At 41.1% G+C, this 23,708-nt stretch overlaps 2 protein-coding genes across 2 annotated transcripts in view; both read left to right on the top strand.

Moving 5' to 3' along the window:
- The window catches only part of mei1 (meiotic double-stranded break formation protein 1), a 48,936-nt gene extending 35,025 nt beyond the window's left edge, over positions 1-13,911 (top strand). The window contains exons 27-32 of the mRNA XM_029509089.1: positions 1,207-1,391; positions 4,142-4,223; positions 4,551-4,657; positions 5,266-5,397; positions 12,227-12,354; positions 13,459-13,911. Coding sequence (XP_029364949.1) covers positions 1,207-1,391; positions 4,142-4,223; positions 4,551-4,657; positions 5,266-5,397; positions 12,227-12,354; positions 13,459-13,525 — 701 coding nt within the window. The 3' untranslated portion in view covers positions 13,526-13,911. The remainder of the gene's footprint in view (positions 1-1,206; positions 1,392-4,141; positions 4,224-4,550; positions 4,658-5,265; positions 5,398-12,226; positions 12,355-13,458) is intronic.
- Positions 13,912-14,726: 815 nt separating this feature from the next.
- On the top strand, positions 14,727-23,650 carry ccdc134 (coiled-coil domain containing 134). Its single transcript, XM_029508356.1, has 7 exons — positions 14,727-15,022; positions 18,409-18,542; positions 18,756-18,877; positions 19,730-19,814; positions 20,272-20,453; positions 22,062-22,133; positions 22,433-23,650. Exons 2-7 carry the CDS (start codon positions 18,440-18,442, stop codon positions 22,556-22,558), a joined length of 690 nt encoding a protein of 229 aa, XP_029364216.1. The 5' UTR covers positions 14,727-15,022; positions 18,409-18,439; the 3' UTR covers positions 22,559-23,650.
- Positions 23,651-23,708: the final 58 nt, after the last annotated feature.

The following is a 23,708-nucleotide window of genomic DNA, read 5'->3' as shown; positions in this document are numbered from 1 at the left end:
GCTATGTTCATAGCAAGTGTATGTAACCAAAATGTACTTCAGTGATTTTGTGAGAGTAATTTATTGTATTTATCAACAGCCCATGGTTGCTCTCTTCCTTTTTGTTTCTTTGCTAAATTCTGCTTTAATGGTTCCTGCCAAGTTCATTGCAGTCCATTCTTCCTGTAGTTTTGTGTTGCCCCATTTTTCTTCTATATTGGAAAACATGCTGGACCATTTGTAAAAACCAAGACAAGCTCAATTTATGTCAGTAAAGTTTGTTTCAGATCTGAACAGAGTAAACAAACCCTGATTACTGTTGAAGCTGACATTTTACTGCATGAACTTCAGGATATACTAATGTGGTTCATTCACTCTTCCCACAGAAGAGTGACTGTTAGTCAATGTTTTATCCCTGGCAGACGTATCCAAACCCTGTGTATGCATTTCACACACTTTCATTATATTAAGTGGCCTACCTCCCAATGCACCACTCGGAGACAGATCATCCCTGCTGCTCCTGTGTCTCTGTCTGTCAGCTGGATAAGTGGCCTGTCAGAATGACTGTGATGTATTGGCTTCCTCCCTCTCCCTGCCTATCTCACTTTCTCTTCACTTGTTTGCACCCTCTTTCTCCTCTCTGTTTTCTATTCTTTTCATCTCCTTCTCTTCACATTCTAGATTTCCTTTTTCCATCTATCCATCTTTCTTTCTCTATTGTTTTACCCTCTTTTGCAAATGACTGAGTCCTCCCTCTCTCAAAGAGCTCTGATCTAAGTGTACATGGCATTAGTACAATCATAATGGCTGGCTCGCAGTTTGGATCCCTCTGTGTTTAAGCAATAATTTTTGCCATATCAGCCTCCTTAATCGCCAAAAATAATTTGATCTCTCAGCCTTGTTGAGCTTTCTTTAACCCTGTCTATCCCTGTCCCTCTTTGACACTGCACTATTTCCTGCGACTTAAATGTTTACCTTTTGTCCCTCCCCATTTCCTGTCACATTTCAGTTAAGAAATTGGCCTCAGCTCTTTTTATTACTCTTGTTATTCTGCCTCTCCTCTGTGCTTGTATCTTTTTCCACGTTCAACTTTGATTTCCCACTAGCTTCCTATGCATTCCTCACTGCTGTGTTTAGGTGGTCTATTTTATTCAAATTTTCTTTGACTTTCAAGTAATTTACCAGTCCTTCCCCTCTAACCTTCTCTCTCTCACCTTTCATTCCCAGTCAGCTACTTGAGGTTGTTGCAGGCACTACTTGATGTTGACTTGGCATCAGCAGTTGTGTGTGTCAGCACTGGTCCTGGCTTGGTTGGCTCCAGACCCCCGGGAGTCCACGATGGAGCTTTGTATCCACTTGGCTTCAGAGGGGCCCAGTGCCTCTCAGCTGCTCTCAGTGGACTTCTTTTACAGGTTGTAGTACTTGGGGGTGGATTTGTGTCTTTGTGGGTGTGTGCGTATCTGCAAACACACACGTAGCTATAAAAAGGAACCATAGAGATTTAGACCCAAATAAATTGCTTAAGAGACAGTTAGTGTTTGACCATGAAACTAACCGTATGTACAGTCAAATTGTAAATATTGACATGGAAAGATCAGAGGGGTTTTTTTGTCTTGTTGAAATGTTTTAATCATAATATGGTTTTTACATCAAGCGACATATTTTAGTCCGCTGCAGAGACAACCAATGCATTATTATTGCATTTCCCAAATCTTTTTTGTGTGTGTGTGTGGGTGCCCAATTTAAAAGCAGACACCTTTAGCAATTTCACTGTTTTAATGGAAGGCTGAGTGTGACCAAATAAATTATTTTCAAGCAAGGTTAGAAATGTGGTGTTAAATGGAGACTAATGTGACTAATGTAACTAATGTGATGTCATTCAAAATTCTATAAATCAGCAAATATTGACTGACTTGACAAATGATGACAAATATAAAAACAATCACAATGCGTGCAGAAATGTTTATTCAAAGTATTAAAGACAAAAGCTTTACCAGTTTTGAACTATCTTGTAACAGATGTACATGTGCAGATACATACAACGTGTGCACAAATTTCCAATGGCTTAAATGTTGGCATGAAGATTCCTCCCTGCTCTACCTTTCCTTTTCTCCTCCCTATATCTCTTGGAGCAGAGATTGCATAAAGGAAATCTTTAAAATCTTTACAGTCTGACATTGAACCTGCCTTTCACAAACAACGCTGTGTAGAAAACAAGGTTGCAATTGATTTAGTAGTTAGCATAATGGAATGGCACATAGATCCGTAGCGATCACAATCTTCTTCAAAACAATATTACTGGGAGCTGGTGTATTGACTTTGGCTACTAATCAGAAAGGAATCAGACTGTCCCGCCAGCATTTGTTTTACATCAAGTAGGTGAAGCATTATTTCTCCTGGGTAGCAGCCAGCAACGAAAAAGAATTCAAAATATGAGTCCACAAAACAAGGCAGTGGGTAGACGCTTTATCAAACAGATTATACAGAATCTTATCTAGGAATGTCAGCTGTGCTGAACTGCTGCGTATGTTGATCATTACACAGCCCTTTGATTTTACCGTTGTCTTAACCTGGTAATTTTTTAAGATTTAAGCAGGGCTCCACAGTGGCACTGCATAAATATGAAGCACTAAAATGGTCCATCAAACAGCTATTTGTTACTACATCTAATGCTGTCAATTAATGCTCAAGTCTGAACAGTAACACGATAAACACTTAATTTTTTTATATATAAATGAAGCGCAAGCTTGGCAAGCCATGTCACCTGTTCAAATGAGGCTTATAAGTAAACATGAAAACAGTGTTACAGAGGTGAAAATGCAAACAGAAGCAGCCAACTCCTAGAACAAGGATGTGCTTTCTTGAAAACAGTTTATCTGAGCAACATGTGCTTGAATTAACAGATACAAACAGATTTTCTGAATGCACAAGGGCCCAAAGTGGTTGTGGGAGCTTGCTGCTTTACTGTATATTTCAAAAACCACAAATAAATCTACATCTAATGAAGTGTAAAACCACATGCACATGTTGATGCCAATGGGTAAAAAAACATAGCCATCTGTTCCACTGCGCTGACGAATACTATATAATATGGTTATAATAATGATGATAATTATTATCATCATTATTATATCATAATAATGATGATATAATAATAACATATTCATTAAGTAACAATGAGCATCCTAGCTGTAAAGTTAACAGTTTCAAGGATGAGTGATAAACAAAATGTTATGTAGTTTTAAAGAAAATATTTTAATATTTGAGTTTGACAATTTTAAAATAACCTGGATCCATAGGATAGTTAGGATCATGCCTGTTGTATCTTTTTTTCGTCCTCTGCCTGTGGTGCAGCTTGGAGACTCCGGTTCCACACCAGTGAAATTTCCTCTCTGTATAAAAGACTGTAGTGCTGAACTGAGCTGCAGCACAGAAGTTCAGTCCTCTGTAGTCTGCTGTTCAGCAGCTGATATGTGTAACACCTCCCAACTCTCCTCTTCTCACCTCTGTTTTGCTCTCTTTTCTCCTTGATACTCTGGTGTGGTGGCAGATGGAAACATCAGAGCTTCTCGCCTCTCTTATTTGGTTCTTTTCTTCCCCTTCACTCTGCCCTCCATTTTCTTGCTCTACTCACTTTCCTGTCCTTCGTCTCATTTAAAACCTCTCCTTTCATCTTCATGTCCTCATCTGCCCTTTTCTGATCTGTCCTTTCTCTTACCTCTGGCCACTTCACCTCCCTTGCTTTTTCATCCCCTCCTGCTCATAAATTTGATTTCTTTCTTCTCCTATCTCCTCTTTTCTGCCTCAGGATTAGGGTGTAACTCTCCACTGTTGTCTATATATCCGTCTGGCCTACTACAGTATTTTTGGACACTACATAGAGCCCACTGCAAATACAGCCACTGTAGGAAATACATATATTATCAAAACCTCTCTGCTGTTCCCTTGTACTTCCTATTAGTTTCTGTCTGCCTCTGTGTCCATTGGTGACTGTGTGTTTGTCTGTGTCCATATCTGACAAACAATATCAAATTTCTGTGGCTCTCATGACTTGCAATGATGTGATGAGTTGAGAGATGAAAGATGATGTTAAAGATCCTTTTATGTGTGTGTACTCATCTTCCGTCTCATGTTTCACTCCACTGTGTCTGTCTCTTCTTAGAAGCACGAGCTGTTGCTGAGAGCCTCAGTCAACTGCCTAAGCTCCCTTCTGGGCTTCCTTCAGAGGAAGAGTCATGTTACAGGTACAACACAGTCAGCTTGAGAATGAGTGAGTGCGGATTTTCTGCACATGGACATGACAAAAATTATATTTTAGAATATTGGTGCCTTATTAATTTGTCTTGCTGTTGTACATCATATTATTACTGTCATCAAAGTTGTAGTATTTGTGTTTTGTTTTTTTTTTGTGTGTGTGTGTTCTGGCTTTGGTTTTCTCTTGTAAATCATTTTGAATAATGGTACCAGTAGTAGTTGTGGAGCAAAATTAACTGAATTGATCTCACTTGTAATTTTTCCCCTTCTGGTTTTTTTTACATTTGAGTGTGACTGTGTTTATGTCTGCGTTGCAGCAAAATTTGTGGTGTGTCAGCCGTGGAGTCGATTCCTCTGCTGCTGCCTTCTCAGCTCAGGAGAGAGTTGCCTTCTCCATCCTGCCATTCTCAGATTCATCACACTTGTGAGAGAACACACACACACACACACACACACACACACACACACACACACACGTGTGCGCACAGACGTACACACACATACACCACTCAAATCAAGTATAATTGCTTGGATATGGGTTTGAGCAGTAATAAATATTTTATATTAAGGGAATCAAGTGTTAATGAAGGTAATAAAAACATAAAAGTACTAAGAGTTTAAGCTCAAATGAGCAGTGAGAGTGAATACATTGCAGTGTTTTGAAGCCTGGTTAGTGCAACACTTGTAAATTAAAGAAATATATTTTGTGTTGTGAGCTTTGGCTCAAACACTTTATTTTTCATTTATTGTACGGTGAAAGCAGGGGAGAGGCCACTGGTAAGTTCCAACCCACTGAGACATGTTACACAACATTAAAGGTCTAAAATTTGGCATTTGAGCTGCTTTCATCAAAATGTATTTGTACATATTTGACATCAACTTGCCTTGATTCTTTATGCTTTTCTTCTCTGTTTATTTATATCTCCCTCTGGCTTTTCTTATGTGTGTCTTAATTACTGCATCTGTGAATGATTCTACAGTTTATATGTACATCTGACTGTGTATGTCTATGTATTTGTGTTTTTTTTGCAGCTCCTGCAACACAGCAGTACAGCAGTGCTGTGGGAGCCTGACCTACTCCAGGTGATTGAAGCGGTGGAGAGAAGGGGGGTGAAGGACCTTCGTCAGGAAGCTGTGCAGGTCCTCCGGCTCCTCCTCAGTCAGGTAGATGTGTATACATGCCCACACATGGATAAAATAATGAGATTATTGTGTGAAAGCAATGGTATTGGACATGTCAGCCCTATGAATATCTATATTCTAAGACTCTCTATTGAATACAGCCTTTAAATATTATCAGTGCTGGTGGAAAAAGTAAATGAAATTTGGGCTTTAATTTTTTCTTTTATGCATTAAGGCATCATTCAGTAGTATATTTTCTTCAGTGTTAAAGCACATTGTCCTGCTTATGGTGATGTTGGTGCTGTCCAAGCTGAGAGGCAGCAAAGATGCCTCTGCTGTACTTCATCTAAGGGATGATGTTTTCATGTTGGTACACAGTGTCCCTTTTTACACCATACATAGTACTGCATGTTTTAAAAAAAATGTTCCCAGTACCATTGATGAGAGTCAAGCTGCTTTTTGTCAACCTTCAAATATCTATGTGAGATTTTTTGGAGAGCAGGGCTGGTGTCTGTGGCAGGACACAAAGGTCCATGCAGTGTGATGTTCATTTGATGGCCTCATGAACAGAGATGTTCACAAGTTTAATTTATTCCTTTCAGCTTTTAGCTGTTACTTTGAGCTTCTTCTAACACTAACCCTTAATTTTAGGGGTCTGTATTAAGTCATCTTCACTGTGTCCACTTCTAGGGAGACACTCAAATCTTAATTTATAAAAAGTGTCTCAATGTGTACTGATGAATGTCTAAACTCTTAAACACAAGTCTAACCCTTTTAAGTTTATGAACACTTACAAACAACTCGTGATCATAAGTCTTTTGAGATTTCCCCTCTGCAAGGCATATTTCACATCGCTAGAGTTTACTTGTGAACAGACAATTAACTACAGGTCCCTAATTTTTCCCTCCATTTAGATTGTGTTGATGTCAAAGGCTGTATTACTTACAATTTTGATTCATTTGCTTTGAAGAGCACAGGCAGAAAAATTTGGAGACAGCAGAGGAAATGTTAACAGGAAAAGGGTGGTTTGTTTCAGCGTCTATCATACTTTTTACACTGCAGCAGAAAAATGCCAATTTATAGTTTTACAGAGGCCTTGGTGTGGGGTGTTATCACACTTCACAGAGTGGTGAGGCAGGCAACAGGTTGAATCAGCTTTAGTTTAATGTTGAAGTGCTCAAATACCCACTTAAAGTGGAAGATAAAAGGTCACTGTATTGTCTGGGTACTTGTGGTCTGATTACACAAACTAATGGCTCAGTGAGCTTTCTGGGATAGCTTTGTGCTTCCTTCACTGCACTCTGCTCCAACTCCCATAGCACTGATGCTCAGGTGCCTGGCTCTACGTAAAGGAAAGTCTATTATTTAGCAACACTTGTCATTGACATTAATTCGTTCACCTCAGGCATTAGTCTTAATTGCTCTTTGGCGTCGTGCCAGCTCAAATGAGTCTTTGTCAGTGTTGGTTGGAGAAATTAGATGCTAACTTTTAAAAGCTCAATAACAGCCGTCCAAGCTGTGTAACCAATCACTGAAAACTGATTAGTGTCCATTTATTGTATCTGTCACTTGCATGTCCAGATTCTGGTGTGATATATTTTAAGAGGGCGCTGGGATGGTTTGTCAGCAGTATGAATCAGAAAAATGGGTTTGAACATCAGGCCTGAAGCCTTTCTGGGTGGAGTTTGTCTGTTCTCCTTGTGAGTGTGTGGGTTCTCCTTGGGTGCTGCAGCTCCTAATGCAGTTCAAAGTCATGCTACTTTAGGTTAACTGGTGACTCTAAAGTTTCCCTTGAGGGTGAATGCTTTTCTGTTACCTGTATGTTGGCCTGCAATAGAATGATGACCTGTCCAGGATTTACCCCCCGCTCACTTTTTGAAATAATGAATTTTACTGTGAAACTGTTACCAAACAATGCCTTCCTCAGAGACTTTGGCCTGATAATAGTCCTCAAGATTTTGATATTCTTGCATTTCCATTACCTCTTTATATCATTGCTCTCTGTAGTGCACAAGCATGGACTTTTAGAAATTCAACAATACTTATCCCTGGTTTATTTCAGAATGACTTCTTGGTAGTGATTAAGATGCAAAGGGGGCCCAATAGGCTGATCATTATGGACAGTCATGGAGGCATTCAAGCAATAAATAAATAACTGCAGTCAGACCCGCCAAGTCAGAGCCTACTGTGTAAATTCTGCAGGCCTGTTCAGTTTTATGATAGCAAAGTCCTGACCTCTGTGTCTTCGAGTATTGATTGATTGAGGACTGTAAAGTTTTAAGCAATGTTGGATACAAACCCCACCTCTTAAGGAGGTTGAAAAGTTGTTCTGAATTCTGCTGGTCAGAGAATGGATAATTATAACTACCTATTTACATTAATCTGCACTATTCTGTGCTTGGCAAATTCAAATTATTGCAGACTATTATTACATACAAGATTATTAGTAGTATCATTAAGACTAGCAGTGAAAATCCTCTCCCACTCTGGGCACAGACACGCCACAGGGCCAGGCAAATTAGATCCTGAGCAAAACACCAACATGTGGTTATGACCTGGTTGTGCTGCTCTGTCCACTGCCTTGAAAATAGAGCCCTCAAGGTTTGCACTTTCTCAGCGGTCTATTCAGCAGTTAATTTCATTTGACTAGCACAAAAATAGAAAGTTAGAAATACCTGGGGCAGTGCACAGTATTATTGGAGCACAAGCATTTAATAGTTTTCCACCCACATGCATCATTGGAATATTGTCACATTGTTTATATAGGGACGTAGACTCTAGAAATGTATAAGGAGCAAAAGCGAAGACAGAGGCAGAGGTTGGTTAGGGATGTAAAATATAGTAATTAATAATGTATTTGTCAAAATACTGAAGGTGAATTGAGCAGAATAATTGAAAGAATGGCAGTGCTTCACCAATTTCTACTCTGCTCTGCAATCGCACCTGTGTGGCCCCAGCCTTATATCATTATCCTTAAGGAAGAAATGTGAATTGGCTTCGAAAACAAAAAATATAAATAGATTCATCATTCAACAGTGCATCAACACAATGAATGGCGCTGTGAGCACTTTAACAGAAACACCACACTAATACAAGGTAGTACCTGCCTTTTCTGTGACAACAGCCTCGGTTCTCTGTGGTGTCAGCTCCAACAGGTGTTGGAAATTTTCATTTGAGATTCTGCTCCATGTTGACATGAGCATGTCACATTTTATCACATCCCAGAGGTGTTCCTTTGGAGTCAGATCTGGTGACTATGTTGGCCATTGAAGTGCTCTGAACTGCAGGTGTGCAGGTGTTCCTAATAAAGTTCTTGGTGATTGATTTTCCTTGCTATTACCCTAAATAGCTTTGCAGCATGCCCATTAAAGTTTGTTAAAAGGCTTTATTAACCACAGAGGTTGGAGCTCCCACATCAGATTGCTGAGCTCAAATCTGGCATCGCATACAGGACCAGCAACACATTTAGTATTCTGCATGTGGCTCAGAATCAGAGGACTGACAGAATGATGGCTGCAGCTCCCAGTGCAGTGTGTGCCAGGAAATCATGAACTGTGTGAATGTGTGTGTATGTCTGTTTCCTTGTGTAAATGTACGTGTGTGTGCATGTACTGCATAATGATATGTGTGTTTTTGGAGACACTCAGGCAGTTTAACTGAGGCAAGGTTCAATGTGACAGACATGTTTCTCCAGACACTATGATTTTTCTCCCCTGTCATCTTCTCGGCTCCAATCTGTCACAGCCTCACACACACAGAACACACAAACACACACAGACACACACATTAGATGTCTCAATTTTTGCAGGTTTTGTTGATCTGCTTTTGGACAAGTAAAGTCAAGTCAAGTTTCATTTGGAAGGCACTTGAGCAAATTTGTCAGTGATCTCGGTATCATGTCCACCCCATATGCCCTGATGTATCTGTCAAGTCAGAGTGAGCATATGTGTGCGCACACTGTACTCTTGAGTACACGTGCATCATTTGCTCTCGTAGCTGTAGCCCATGGTGATTTCCTCTGCTCTGTACATTTGCATATCCTTGCCTTTCTGTCTCTAACGGTCTCTATAACGGTACATTTGTGTCTGCGTGGTCATGTGGCCAGTGTTCAGTGTAAGCAGGGGTGAAGCTGCTCCAGCTTGCACTGTGCAATTAGTTTGCTATCCACATCAGAGCTGATTGTAGGGTTCTAAAACGTGCAGGTATCTAATAACTTCTGTCACAGATCATTCATTCTATCACTTTCAGTCTAACTTACTAAACCTAACTTTGTACTTGCTATCCTTTTCAGTTTCTCTTCTTATTTCTTTTCTTCCTTTCTCCTTTCCTTCTGCTCTTGAAATTTTTCTCACTCATCAACTCCACTTAATTTACCTCTGCTTTCCTTTTGTGCTTTTCAATTACTGAATTGCATTGGAACCACTTCTTTATTCTCCCCCTTTTTTCACCTCCTTCCTCCTAAAAATACTGTCCTCCAGAGTCACTTGATGGGAACTGTTGCCAAATAAAAACAGCTTTAACTTCCAGTACAACACTGACTTGTTGTTTATAAAAATCTTTGAACACTCTTCCAAAATGTTTCTACCATCCATGTATAGTTAGTTTTATATTACTGGTAGGTGCAGCCTGGTTGGTCTCAAATCTAAAATGGCACTTATCAGAGCACAGTCTCTCTGGCCATCCATCTGGTAACTCTGAGTAACATTCACAGCCCTCAAGTATTGACTGAGTCATTCATTCATCTTCTAACACTTATCAATTTTCCGGCTCATAGGGGGTGCTGAAGCCAATCCCAGCTCACTCTGGGTGAGGACGGGGTACCCCCTGGACAGGTCAACCAGTACAGCACAGGGCCAACACACAGAGACAAGACAGAGACCAACAACCACTCACACTCAGACCTACGGACAATTTAGACGGTCGAATTTCCAGTTCTGCTCAACCAGGAAGAAGAGACTTGAAGATGAACAGTCTCAAGTTAAACAGTTTAATGCAAGAGAAGTAGCAACATAGCTGTGGTCTCTATCCCTGTGTCACTGAGAAGAGCCCTGACTTCCGGGTTAATTTACATTTATCTTAGGGCAGGTCCTCTGCGCCCTCTAACATAGTTCTCTACTTCTACTTCTCATCAGGAGTAGTCACTCTTCACTGAGACAAGTGCATGGGCTGGGGCACGTGAATCAGCTGTGCAAGGTTGTTGTTATCTTCTTCTGCCATTGGCTTGGCAGCATCTGCTTCTCAACAAAGGCAACTTTTGTAATGTGTGAGTGTAATCAGTTTCATCTCAAGTTGTATCCTCGTGTTCTCCTCCTTGTACAAACATACAGAGCCTTCAAGGTCAAACTGATGTCTGGAGTATTAAACCTTAATTGTTCATGAGTCTGCACTATTCTGCAATGAGCAGTAAACAAAACATATTTATTCACATTTCAGCAGTGAACTAAATATATTCACAAAACTCAGTACACCCATGCAGAGAACATGTAAACTCCACACAGAAAGGCCCCAGGCCCGGGAACCAAACCTGTGACCTTCTTATTGTGGGGCAACAGCGCTAACCACTTTGCCTCCGTGCTGCCCTGACGTATTGATGTTGAGATTAAACATTCTGTTTGAAATTGCTGTAATGCCATCAATTTTAATTCCTACCTGTAGTCTCTAATTTAAAACCCACACCAGCCCAGACCAAAAGATATAAAAGTCTTTCATCCCTGCAGCTTTCAGCTGCTTACTGCTTACTCTGCGATGGTGTCAAGAAGATGATTATGGTAATTGCGACAAGGATGATGAATTGGTGACAGCTGTGACGATAATTTTGCTGTATCAACTAAGAGCGCTATTACGTGTTACAAATTATTCTAACTTGAGCCAGATGACCATCATGAGATTCTGATCCTCATTTTGTATTGATTTATGCCATATGTGTAGAGCAGATTTGGTTTTGTGTTCTACACAAACTTGAAAATGTAGCCCTTTTTCAATGCTCAGATCCTCAGGATTAATGTGAAGATCAAACCTTGAGTTAGTCTGTGAACTTCTGGCTTGTGCTGGCGAACAAATCGGTGGCACCTCTGCGTTGGCATTTTGTGTTTCTTGGTGAACATACACACACACACACACACGTATATATATACATATCAATCACAATCACTCACTCACTCACCTTCATCCGCTTTATCCGTTTCTGGGTCGCAGGGCTGCTGGAGCCAATCCCAGCTAACATTGGGCAAGGGGCGGGGTACACCCTGGACAGGTTGCCAGTCTGTCGCAGGCCCAACACACAAAGACAAACAGAGACGTGTATATATATATATATATATATATATATATGTGTGTGTGTGTGTGTGTGTGTGTATATATATATATACATTTATACATATTCAGACTCTGTATCTGATCAATTTGCAGCCCTTTGAAAAGTTTTTGCTTGACTATTTTATTTATGCTGCTTGTGCTCTTTTCTCATTGTCTTTAGTATCTAGTTACATCTACAGTACTGGTCTGTTTGTTGCTCCACAGCCTTTTTACCCTTTTTATCTATTTTATATGACAGCTAGAATAAATAGTTTCATTTTTATGGTAAAAAGAGGACTGTGTCTTTGTTACTTATTTAACACTCTGCAGAAGTACAAAGGCTTTTAAGGTGATTCTCTGGTCCAAAAAATGGTCCTTGGTTTCTTTTTGTGTTTTTATCCTATTTTTTTTTTTCACTGCTTTTGTTCACCTTCAATCCCGACATTAGACTAGTCCCTACACTATCTTCTTTCTCTTCAGTTCTTCCCTGTGCTTTGTGTTGCCATCTCTTGCTGTTCCTCTTTCCTGCTCTCCCTCTCCTATCAAAAGTAAAAGTCCCCCTCTTCTTTTGTTGCAGATTCAGAGCAGTGTCCTGCATCCACCACCCACAGAGAAGCACAAGCAGAGAATGAGGGATGTGATGGAGGCCCTTGGCCCACAGACTGCAGACGTGAGCTGCAGCCCCAGTCTGCCCAGCAACATCCTGTATCCCTCATCAGAAAGTGAAACACACTCATAACTCATAACTCTGAACTACTGAAAACACATTCAGCCCTGTGCACTCTTGCCTATATGTGAGCTTCAGCTCAGACCTTGCAAAAACCTCAAGCATGCCCCTGTAAGTATGACAAAGGGTGCAGAGACAGCAACACCTACACATGCACACACATTTAACATGCTGCGAAAGATAACCATATTGTACTTCAACTGTCAGCAGTACATCTTTATTGATTTTCTCTCGAATGTCTTTGTTGTAACATTCAGTTAATCTCTTTAAAGGGTGTCATACAACAGAGTCATTACTGTATTTCAGCAAGTCGGTACTTAAAGGTTCTCTGGATCTTTCCAGCTGACTGACTCTCTCTCTTGTAACCATTCCTTCTTTCATCCTCCCCCTCATTCATATACTCAGTGTATGTCAGGTCAGTTTGATATTAGCTCTGTTGCCTAATATTGTATAAAATCAATATTGTCACATCATATTATTAGTTTAAAAACACACAGCAGGAAGAAGTGAAGCAATATTGACTGGGACTGAAACAGTGGTTAAGTAAAAAACATTCTCACACATCTGTTCATGAAAAGAATCCAACAAAGTTGAAAGACTTCACATTTTGATTTAGGAATTTTCTCTTTGGCCGTGTTCAGACCTGGTTTTAACATTCATCTCACGTCATCTAATTACGACATGCACAGGTATGAACGTGCCCAAGACTGATGAAATGTTTTGTAATTTTAAGTTGATAAAACCCAATTTCATTGTACAGCTATGAGTAGGGGTTTTATTTTCTCAGTTCCTCAATGTCACTCTAGCCTCCTCTCCTGTCCCTCACTCTTGTTCAATGACATGAACACATTGGCCACAGACCTGCTCATGGTTTTGTTAAACACCATGTTCCCAATCCATGTGTAAATAAGCACACGTATGCTTATTTACATATAAAGGGGAGAAGTTAGATCCAATCAGAAGTGGCCACTCAAAATGCATGTGGGGGCACCTTTTAATGCCTATGATGCGATCACCTTATCCAAACTGAGCTGCATACACACGCACACTCATTTCGCTTGATCCTTAACTCTGGTATCCAGGCATGTTGGCGATGTATCTATCTGTCTGTCTGACTTTACACTGAAAGCAGGCTGCAGCTCCACCTAAGTGATGTATTCAGTTTGGAAACCAGTAACTAAATCATTTAGGCTCTTTCTTGATTGTTCATTAATTGTTACCTTTTTATTCCTATGGTCCACTGTGTGTTTTGATCGTGTCCTGATTCTGAGAAGAATGAAAGCATTTACTGACTATATTTATTATTTGCAAGTTATTTAAATTTACAGTCACTGTAAAAGTAAATTAGCTCAACTATAATCTTTAGTTGCTGCACCATCAAAAACCTTTTGCAGTCTTATGATATAGTGTTAAGTACACTCTGAGTCTTTATGTCCCAGACAAAAAGGACACAGTCAGACATACAGTGTCATTTTTCTACTTCAAAAAATGTAACTCCTTTATGCTACAACTTCGGAAGGAGAGAAGTTGTCAAGGTGAACCCTTAGTGCAGTCATTTATTACTGGGACAGCCCAGTCATTTTTATGGATTCTGTTCTGTGGCCTTTCCATTCAATTAAACTACCGCTTTAAAATTAAAGTACTGCTTGTGCTGCTTATTTTTCTGGGAATCCCATGGCTCCCAGGGGCAGTGAACAGAAATGAAAGGATCACATTTAAATTAGCACAAAATGCTTTGTTTCATACAAAACAAGGAAATGAAAGAAAGTAGTTGACATGTTCAGTGCATTGGTTATCTTTATCCCACACCCTGACCCACAGCTCTTTTTTATATAGCCCAGGGAGGAGGGTTTTTTTTTTCCACACTGAGGATTGTGTTTGTACAAAGCTATGGAGCAGTTTCCCTTGAACTGTTTCCCTCTCATCATCAGATTTGGGGGTTGGTGGCACCTGGCAGGCCAGGGGTCAAAGGAGCAGCTGGATGTGCTTCGGTCAATTGTTTGCAGAATATCTCTCATTGACTTTTATCTATAATGTCCATTTTCTAGGGGAAAAAAATAAATGTTGGTCTTTTTTGTAATAAAGCAGTTTGCATGAAGTTAAGATTCACTCAAAGAATGAATGTTTCCCCCCACCACAGCCCTGCCACCTTCTGTACCGCAGGATCTGCTGCAGATTCAGTAAAGTCGGTCCTAATGGGATGTTTCCTTTCCTCCATACAGATGAAGACTCTGACTCTGTTCGGCTCGAAGGCGACAGTTTCTTAGAGGAAGCGCGCAGAGAGAAACGAAACGCGGCCCGGCCCGTGCTCTGGCGGTGTACCCCTGTAAAGCCTCCGTGCGGAAACAACGCTCCTCCGTGTTCATAGCCCGCTCGCTGTCATTCGTCCAAGGCGAGCCAGCCGGTGTGATCGTGGCGCTGGCAGAGTGGAGCAGGCGAGAGCCGCATGTAAATGAACACCTCCACCTCCGAGTGGTGGTCACCTGAAGATCCCCGGGGGCAGAACACTTGTCCCGTCCCCTTAATCGCCCAGCGGACCTTTGACGTTTTGTGTGGGGATTTAAAAAGAAAAAAGCAGGCTAAACTGCACTACTTTGGAGCCGCCGCCGTGAGCTAATCGCCGCCGTTTCTTGCTACAGTAACGCGGTGAGTGATCCGTGAGTTTTGTGGCTGAGGGGTCCGGCGCTCCCTCGGTCGGATGTGGCCGCTGGACGGGGGATCCGACGGGGCGGCAAACAGCTGCGATCACAGATCTGGCTGTTGTGGAGCGACTTCAAATACTTGGTTAATTCCCAAAAGCTCGCTTCTTGATGGGATTTCATATAAATAATTGTCAAATATTGCGGAGTTTTTGTGTAGCACCAATAGACACTGTCTTAGACCACAGCTCGATGATAAGATAAAATAAGGGAAATGAGCTCTTAGTTGCCAGTCGCAGCAGACGGGGACGCGGGTCAGGTAGGGGACATGCAGTCAATTAGGCGATCTGCAATTGATGGTTTATATGACATCTTCACCCAGACTCAGCCATCATCATCAGCATTGAGCATGTCCGCGGCTCTGCCTCCGCATGAATGATGATAGAGGGAGAGCTCCGCAGATGTGAGCAGAGTGACGGAGATGGTGTGTCAGTCCTTGAACCCCGAACCTCTACAGCAGGCAGCCAGCCTGAGGGGAATCTGGATCCTCTCCTGCCGCACACCCAGCTGTTTGATAGGCATCTCTCCCTTTTCCATCCTCTCTGGAGATGCTTCCTCCACCTGGTACAGTTTGTCTCTTGACATTAATGTCCAGGAGTTTGTTGCTTTGCAGTTTTTACTGTTTCCCGCTCTTGGCTGAAGATTTCTTTCCTTGTTCTTTTTTTTTGTTCATCCCTTCGGGACCAGAGAAATAGCAGCTGCACTACATCCTAGAATATGGGATACATGTTTTCACACCAAGGTGCAGAGTGGAGTTATCTTCACAAGTCTGTAGTATGATTAGATATGGGAGCCTGCTTATCTGACAAAGCTGGAATCTGGATCTCCCACAGAGGAAATCAAACTTCAGCCTCTCTGCCACAGGAGAGTGTTGTTGGCTGAGGAGAAAATCTCCTCCAGCCAAGAGGTTTATGTGGGCTTACACAGCTACAGCAAGAACCATTCTGCCTTCAACCCCCCTCCCCCACTCTCTCACACACAAACAGACACACACCTTGTCCGTCATGAGCACCCCAGGGATGGACCAATTCTGAACCAGACCCTCCTTTGGATGCTGAATGTCAGAGGGGTCAGGTAGAGGGAAATCCATCTAGTCCGGGACTGAGTGTGCGAGGCTACTTTATTTGTGTACAGTCTGTAAGTAAGACAGGTGGGGTTTCAGGGATGATCTCCTCGCTGCTGTTTTGACCGCAGGCAAAAATCACTCAGATGGGCGTTATCTCAGCAGTTTCTCTGTTCAAGGTCTTATTTCTTCAGGGGAGCCCAGCTTAAGGTTCAAAGGGCAGTTAAAATGGGCACGGTTCCCTGTCAGTCACTTTGAATTGAGCCAGATTCAGCCACATGTAATCTGATCTCAAATGTGAGTGCTTTCTGATGACTTTGACTCTCAAATTATCATCCGGTGTAATTAGGGTCGCCTGTTTACAGTTAATGGATGCACTTAGACTCTCATTTCTGTGCTGCCCATGCCACATTAGAGATGATTGATCCCCTCCCTTAATGTCCTTTTTACACAGCTTCTTAAAGTCTCAGTGCTTTGCCCTACCACACAGAAATGTTATCAGCTGCTGGATATATGTGTTGACTGCTTAAAATTGTGCAAGTGGTGATAACCTTTTTTTGCTCGTAAATATCTGTCAGAGCTGCATAGCCGCCTGCTCAGAGGCACACAGGGCCATCAAATAACGCGATGAGCTGCCGCCATGGGAGAGACAAGGCCCCGTTTCCTTGGCTGTTATCAAGAAATACTGAGGCTTTCGACCAGCACTTAAGGATATTTAGAGCAGTATTTCTCAGAAAGCTGGGAAGCTACCCAAAAGATGTTCCCAGAATGCACAAATTGGCTGTAATCGAACATTGTCTTCACTCACCTGTCTTCAGGAACACTTGTTTCTGCTGACTCTGGTAAAAAGAAAAAAAGCTTAAAAAAAAACAAGTTATCATTAAATAAGAGACTTAAGTGAACACAGAGACCACAAACGGAAGCCAAAGTAGCTCCAAGAAAAGCATTTAAATGTTTTCCCCCTGATTTTTTCCAGGGTTGGGAATAATGTCATGGGATGTACTGTGAGGTAAGAGCTTAGGGACAGCTGTCATACTTCTACCAGGATGTGTTGTGAAGCCCAAGATGTTGTGAAACAGGAGGTTTTAGTGTGATTTTATGGCTGTTGGTCCCTGTAATCCCAGAGTATGTTTAAAATCATACACCTGATTTTAGTGAGATCCTTAAGGAGACAAATGAACTTTATTACCCCGAGACGTTTAGTCACATCCAATCCTTCACTTTCAGAAATCAGCAGACAGGCTTGTACAGATTAATTCTGTTGGTGCAAAACCAAGTCCCTGGTGCTTATTATCCTGTCACACAACCTCATACTCCTTGCTCATATTCTTCCGTCTGTGTGTCTTTTAGTTTTATCATTGCGCCTTAGCAAAGGTAGATGAAATATTCACCAGGAAAGCAGTTGTTTCCTGCAGGGTCTCGCTTTCCGACCATCCCTGTCTGAACTCCTCATCCCCTTCTGTCCATCTGTGGCATCCTATCCTCCACCCACTTTTCTCAGTCTGACTCTGTCTGTTTGCCCCACACCCCAATTTAAGCCCCCTATCCTCTCTACCCATCAGATTATATCATCGAAAGGAGCCCTAAATTTTACATGAATTACATCTAGTAGCTTTTCATCGACGTTGTCTCATGCCTGCCTTTACTCACTCCTCTTTTCTTAAAAATTTGGCTTTCATTAAAATTTCATTTAATGAGTTTTTAGTTTTTAGTTTTTGTATTTACGCATCCCTTCCTTTTAAATGTAAAAAGAAGCTAGTAGGAAGAGGAAGATGTAAGCGAGTGAAAATATGGGCAAAGGTCACTCATTTGGAGAGAGAGACCAAGGGGACAGGGAAGAGGAAGAGAAAGACCAAAGAGCACCTCTGGGTACAGGCATTGTAAATGTTCCTTTGGGGATTTAGCAAGTGGCCGACATCAGATGCGTCCTTTTTAAAAGGAACAAAAGAAAGTCCCTTCATATCACATGTGGCACAGATATCACAGGAGAGGGAGCCTTTCTAGCAGCTTTGGGGGAAGAAAAATTGCCTCAAAAAAAAACCAAAAAAACTATTTCAGTCAAAACCTAGTTTTCAGATGAAAACAAAATCTGGATCAAAATAAAACTTGTTCAGTGTGACAGTAAAGTCAGGAATGTTTGTTTGTGGGGGTAGAAATGCAGTCTTTGTTGAGTAGCGTTAAATGTTGTGGTATAACACAACTTTGCTAACATGTTGATGCTTTTACAATTTGATTAGAATCTCATGGCTTTGTCATCTGTGGTGTTACAGAACAGCATCTCTCTGCCGCCCCCTGCTGACCATGCAGAGTGTGTGTGCGGTGGTCCTAGCCCTGGCTGCTGCCGCCCTCAGCTCAGCAGACTCTGACGTTCACAGGCCCAGACATGACTCCAACCTGGAGATCTGTATCCTTCTGATGTCAGGGAGGAGAGCTGCTGCCAAAAGCACAGGCATGCTGGCAAATGTCAGCGTCTCTGCCCTGTGTGTGTGTGAGTGTGTGCGAACAAAGGTATGCTTATGAACACGTTTCTGTGAGACAGATGGATGCATGAGTGAGCAGTTATGCGATTTCTGCCCATGTGGAGACCGGGTGTGTCCTCCTGACCTCCACTTGTCAGACAAGCGGCTGTTTGAGACCAAGAGGAAAGATCAGCTGAACGCACTCAAGAACCTCGTGGAGCTGAACGACATAAACCAGCAGTACAAGATCATAGACATCATGCTTAAAGGACTCTTCAAGGTAAGATGCGTATGTGCACAGACATCATCTTCTCACATAGTCTGTGGGCAGCAGCAAAATTAAGCACAAAAATGAAAAAATTCTAAAAGATGAACATATTTATGCTCTTAGCAGATAGAGGGATAAGAAGGTTTCAAGAATCAAAGGCTTCAAATCCAATGATTACATTCATCAGCGTGTTTCCTTGCATTCATTTGAATATTAAATCAGACTCAGCTGCTCAGAGTTCCATTCACTTGCGGTAGGCTCGGGGCTCTGCGTTACAGTATGCCTCCCTTGCCCAGAGGACATTTATCTATGCATCTGCATGCCTCTCAAGGACAACCAGCCGAGTAAACCTTCAGTGACTAAAATGCATCCTCAGCATTTCTGTACCACCATGTTTGTGTGTGAGAGTGTTTCTGCTCATGTCTTGTCTTTCTGTCACCTCAACAGACTCTGACTCTAATGTCGGTTAATATCCGTCTTAGCTAAGATTGCCTGTAATTTCACCCGATTACGAGATAAAAGGGGGAGTCGCTCCTCTCAGAAGTCACATTCTGTGTCTCTTAATGTAGCGACACAACTCTATAAGTGAGGCAACAGTCAGAGCAGCCTTCAAACACGTTAAACTTCAGGATGCAAACCTTGATTATGACCCACTTCTTGCTTCCAAACCTCATTATGTTGCCACTCATGTTGCTTGCACTGATGAAACGTGGTTTCTTAAATATCAGGAAAGGAGGAATCTGAATTTTTTCGCAAAGCATGTACAGCCTTGCAGAACTGTTAGAATCACTATATACCCCTGTTCCTGCTCACCTTCCATAGGTAAGATAAAATGTCTCTCTTTCTCCCGCTTTCATTCTTAAGGTGTTGGAGGACTCGAGACAAATCCTGGTTGCAGCCAACATGCAGCCTGATGACCCCTTCCCCATGGACGATAAGATCAAAGAAGGTCTGAATCGCTTTTACACCTCAGCTGTTTCATCATTTCGCTTTTATCATTGTCTCCTGCTCTACTTCTATAAGTCACTTTTTTTAGCAGCACATCTAGTGATTATCCACCAACTCTGACTGGTTTGTCTTGTGCTCCTTTAACCAGCTCTATAATAAAGTTCCACCACCTCTGTCAGTCCCTCTCATCCTTATCTTCTTTTGGTGCCAGTGGCTGCCAATAATATCAACATTCTCCTTTAAAGTCTGTCTGAATGCTGTGGCTATTAGCTTCCTGTCTTTTCCATCTCATTCAGCCCACTCCTGCCTCCTCTCCTGAACAAAATCAACCATTGCTTCAGCTGCACACTTCTTTTTGCTGTCTTTGTCAGCAAGTTTTTTTGTGTTTTCTCTACAAAAATATCTCTTCAGAGCAGTGCTTGACTGTTAATTAACCTTATCTTGATAAATCTCTGCAGCTTATTCCCATGTGGTGGAGAATACAGCATTTTTTGGCGATGTGGCATTGCGTTTCCCACGTATTGTTCATCACTACTATGACCGGAATGCTGACTGGGGGGGTCTGCTGCGCTGGGGGCTGAATTTCTGTAACCAGACGGGGGTCTTTACAGGAGGAGCCCACCAACATGTCCTCACACTTGTAAGACCAGACAAAAACCTTCAAATGTTCTAAATGTCCCACCTTTATTCAACAGATTGTCATAATATACTGATGTCCTCCAAAGTAAGGCTAAAAAATAATTCTTCCATTGAATGCCAGCTGTGAAAGCTACCTTTCTACCAGCTGAATTTAGAAAATGTTTTTGACATTGTGCATATCCTGATAAAAATAACTGATGTTGTTGGATAGTTGGAGCTGCTGTAAATATGGATTCAGACCACATTTAAAAACTCACGTGCTTTCAGTCTGAAAAAAAGGCCTTGATAATATGGAAACAAATAGTGTGCCCCTATATTGAGGTGGAAAAAAAGAAGTGGGGGTCTGTATCAGGTCATAACATGAAATGAAACAATTTGATAAGATCTTGTCTATATAATGACATGTCATATTTTTACATTATTTTTGTTAGTTTTCATACTGTTATGAAAATAAATATTATTTTAAATATTATTTTTAGAACAGTAACAGTGAAACTCTGAAACAGTGTGTGGATAATGAGGAATATGACTAATTTATTCAATTTGATTAAGTTCCACTTCATGCTTGGGTAGAGACTTTGGGAGATTTGCTACTATTGGGCATGGTGGTTGATACACATAACAAGTATGTGTAGGCTAAGAAGGATCTTAAAATGCTTGGCCATGTTTTTGTCTATTCCGATGCCAGGTTATTGCAAAAAAACAAATACCATTCAAAGCCTGCGTGTCACGTTATAATGTGAAAATATCTTATCTTAAAATACCATGAAAATATAATGTGATATTGTAAGTGAGATCTGAAACATTTAATGCTTCTGTTTAATATTCTCTAGATGTGAAACCCAAGCAAAATGTTAGATATGGTGATACATCAAGTTTTTTGCTGAGGAAAATGAATCAAAGCAAATCATTGCTGGATTAAATCTTTATGACTGTGTTGTGAAGTCTAGAATTCAGAAGTGCTGAATTCAATAAAAGTGCTAATTCATATTTTTCTCTGCTGGGGGTATTGAATGTGGAAAGACAATGCATAGTAATATACATGCATAGTATAACACACATTGAGGTAATTATGACAGATGCAGACATAATTCAGGTTTTAGACCTGGAGGATTAGCTCAATCGTCTTGCATGTCTTTATACAGTATATCCTCAGTGGCAGCTAATACCTCTCATTCCTCAGCGCAAAATGTGTCATTTATCATCAGAAGTATGAATGATGTACTGTCACCTCAGAAACTTGAAAGACCAGAGCAGATAAAACGGTGTCTAATGTGAGGTTTAATGAACTAAACTCTTGCAGGATTCATCTGTGACCTTAGTAATGCACCAAGAGGATTATATAGTGGATTAATTCCGAGACCCAAAGCAGTAGAAGTTAGCACCCTGAAAATGTGCATCCAGCCCTCGCATGTGCGTCAGTAACCCAACTTGCGCCTTCTGTTCCTCAACTTTTCATTTTATGTAGCTCAAAATAAGATGCAGGCTGCCACCGTATTGCTTTTTAGCTGGCAAATAAGATGAAATTGTGTCTCACTTTTGTTCCTTATCTCTTTTGTCCCCTCTTCTGCTCGCCATCTTTTATCTGTCTGTGCCACTTCGTTCTCAGATGTCACAGGAGCTGGGAATAACAGAGAAATCCCCAGACTTTATAAACCCATACCGCACTGAGAGGGATGATGTGAGTAAGATGTAAATGTGTATTTCCCTATGCTGCTATATCCTGCATTATCATCACACACCACTCCCGCATCAGCCACTAACACTCTACTGACCCCTCTAGCTGCCACTAATGCTCAGCCAATGACAGCTTTCCAACACCTTTGGGACCCCTGAGCCAGTAAAAAAAAAAAAAAACAAAGTGTGAGAGGGATTCTCATACACATGCACACACGTGCTTTATTGTGCTCTCTTCAGAAATCCCTAATTAGAGAAAACTCAATCACAAGTCTAATTCTCTCGCCTTTTTCAAATCTTCAGGTGCTTCACACTGCTGAGGCTTTCCAGAAGATCCTGAGGGAGGAGGAGAAGAGGAGGCGGAAGGAGGAAAAGAGGAAAGAAATCAGGAAAGGTCCTCGCATCTCCCGCTCTCGCACTGAGCTATAGCACAGCACCTTGGTGCTTGTGCCAAGCAGACAGAAGCAGAAGAGTAGGAAGGAGCATACGCACAGTCCACAAGGGGCAGCTTGACTTGTAAACTCAGATGACAGTGAAGGAAACAGAAGCTGCCGTCACTTGTACAAAAGCCAGGTGCTCTGTTGAAAAGAAGGAAGGTGCCCTCAATGTGACACAACAAAGTAAAATGGAAGTGGAGGTTAGTCTGACAAATGGCCGAGTTGCTGTACCTTACAGTGATTACAATTGGAAAATCTGTTGTTATATTAGGGGTAAATTATGTCTCTGGAATAGGAGTTGATAAGGGAAACTCATTTTTGATAACTTGAGGATTACATAATTGTACTTTGGAATATAAGTAATTTCAATAAATTTGCTTCAGAACTTTGCAAAACCCTACTGTATTTGTGTCTGGTCTAGATTTAATGTGTCAAAAGCCTAAATGCTTCGAATATGTGTTTGCCAAATATAAATTTGACCTCAACTCATTAAAGTGCAGCCTGTCTCTGATTACTGTTAAACTTGATTGAATAATGGAATACAGTATTTTTTTATTTTATTTTTTATTTTTTGTTCCGTGGGCTGAGCTCTGTTCGACAGAAGTTTGCGAACAGAACAGTCTCGCCGTTCCAACTCGCATTTTGTTTGCCCAAAGTACAACTTTTTCATTTTGAATATTTACTTTATCACCACCCCAGAGCTTATGAATGTGTTTTTCCTTTTACACATCTGCCAGTCTTTTTGTTAGTGGGTTGTTGTCGTTGTTTTTTTAAAGAGCGGTCTCTGTAGTTTCTGGCTTTCATGTTCCCCTGATAGTAAGAATGATTTACTTAGAAAAGATCTGTCTATAGCCTGACTCTTCATCTTGCAGCCCTGCATTTGTCTCTTTGTTAAACCTCTTACTTTTTAAATTTCATTTTAATTCTTTAAGTATTCTTTCTTTCTTTTTTTTTTTATCTTTGCAGGACGTTTAGATCCATGGGATTGAAATCGATGTAATTTTAAAATTGCATTTCGACTGTTACAAAGCTTATATGTATATCTAGAGAAATGATATCATTGCTGCCGAATGAACAAGCCATTTTGTTATCAGATTTAATGAAATAAAGTTACTCTGATATGTACAAAATACTGTCTTGGT

The sequence above is a fragment of the Echeneis naucrates genome, chromosome 8, assembly GCF_900963305.1.
Source record: "Echeneis naucrates chromosome 8, fEcheNa1.1, whole genome shotgun sequence".
Taxonomy (NCBI): Eukaryota; Metazoa; Chordata; class Actinopteri; order Carangiformes; family Echeneidae; genus Echeneis; species Echeneis naucrates.
Note: the sequence above shows the minus strand (reverse complement) of the source record. Positions and strands in the feature narration are given on the sequence as shown.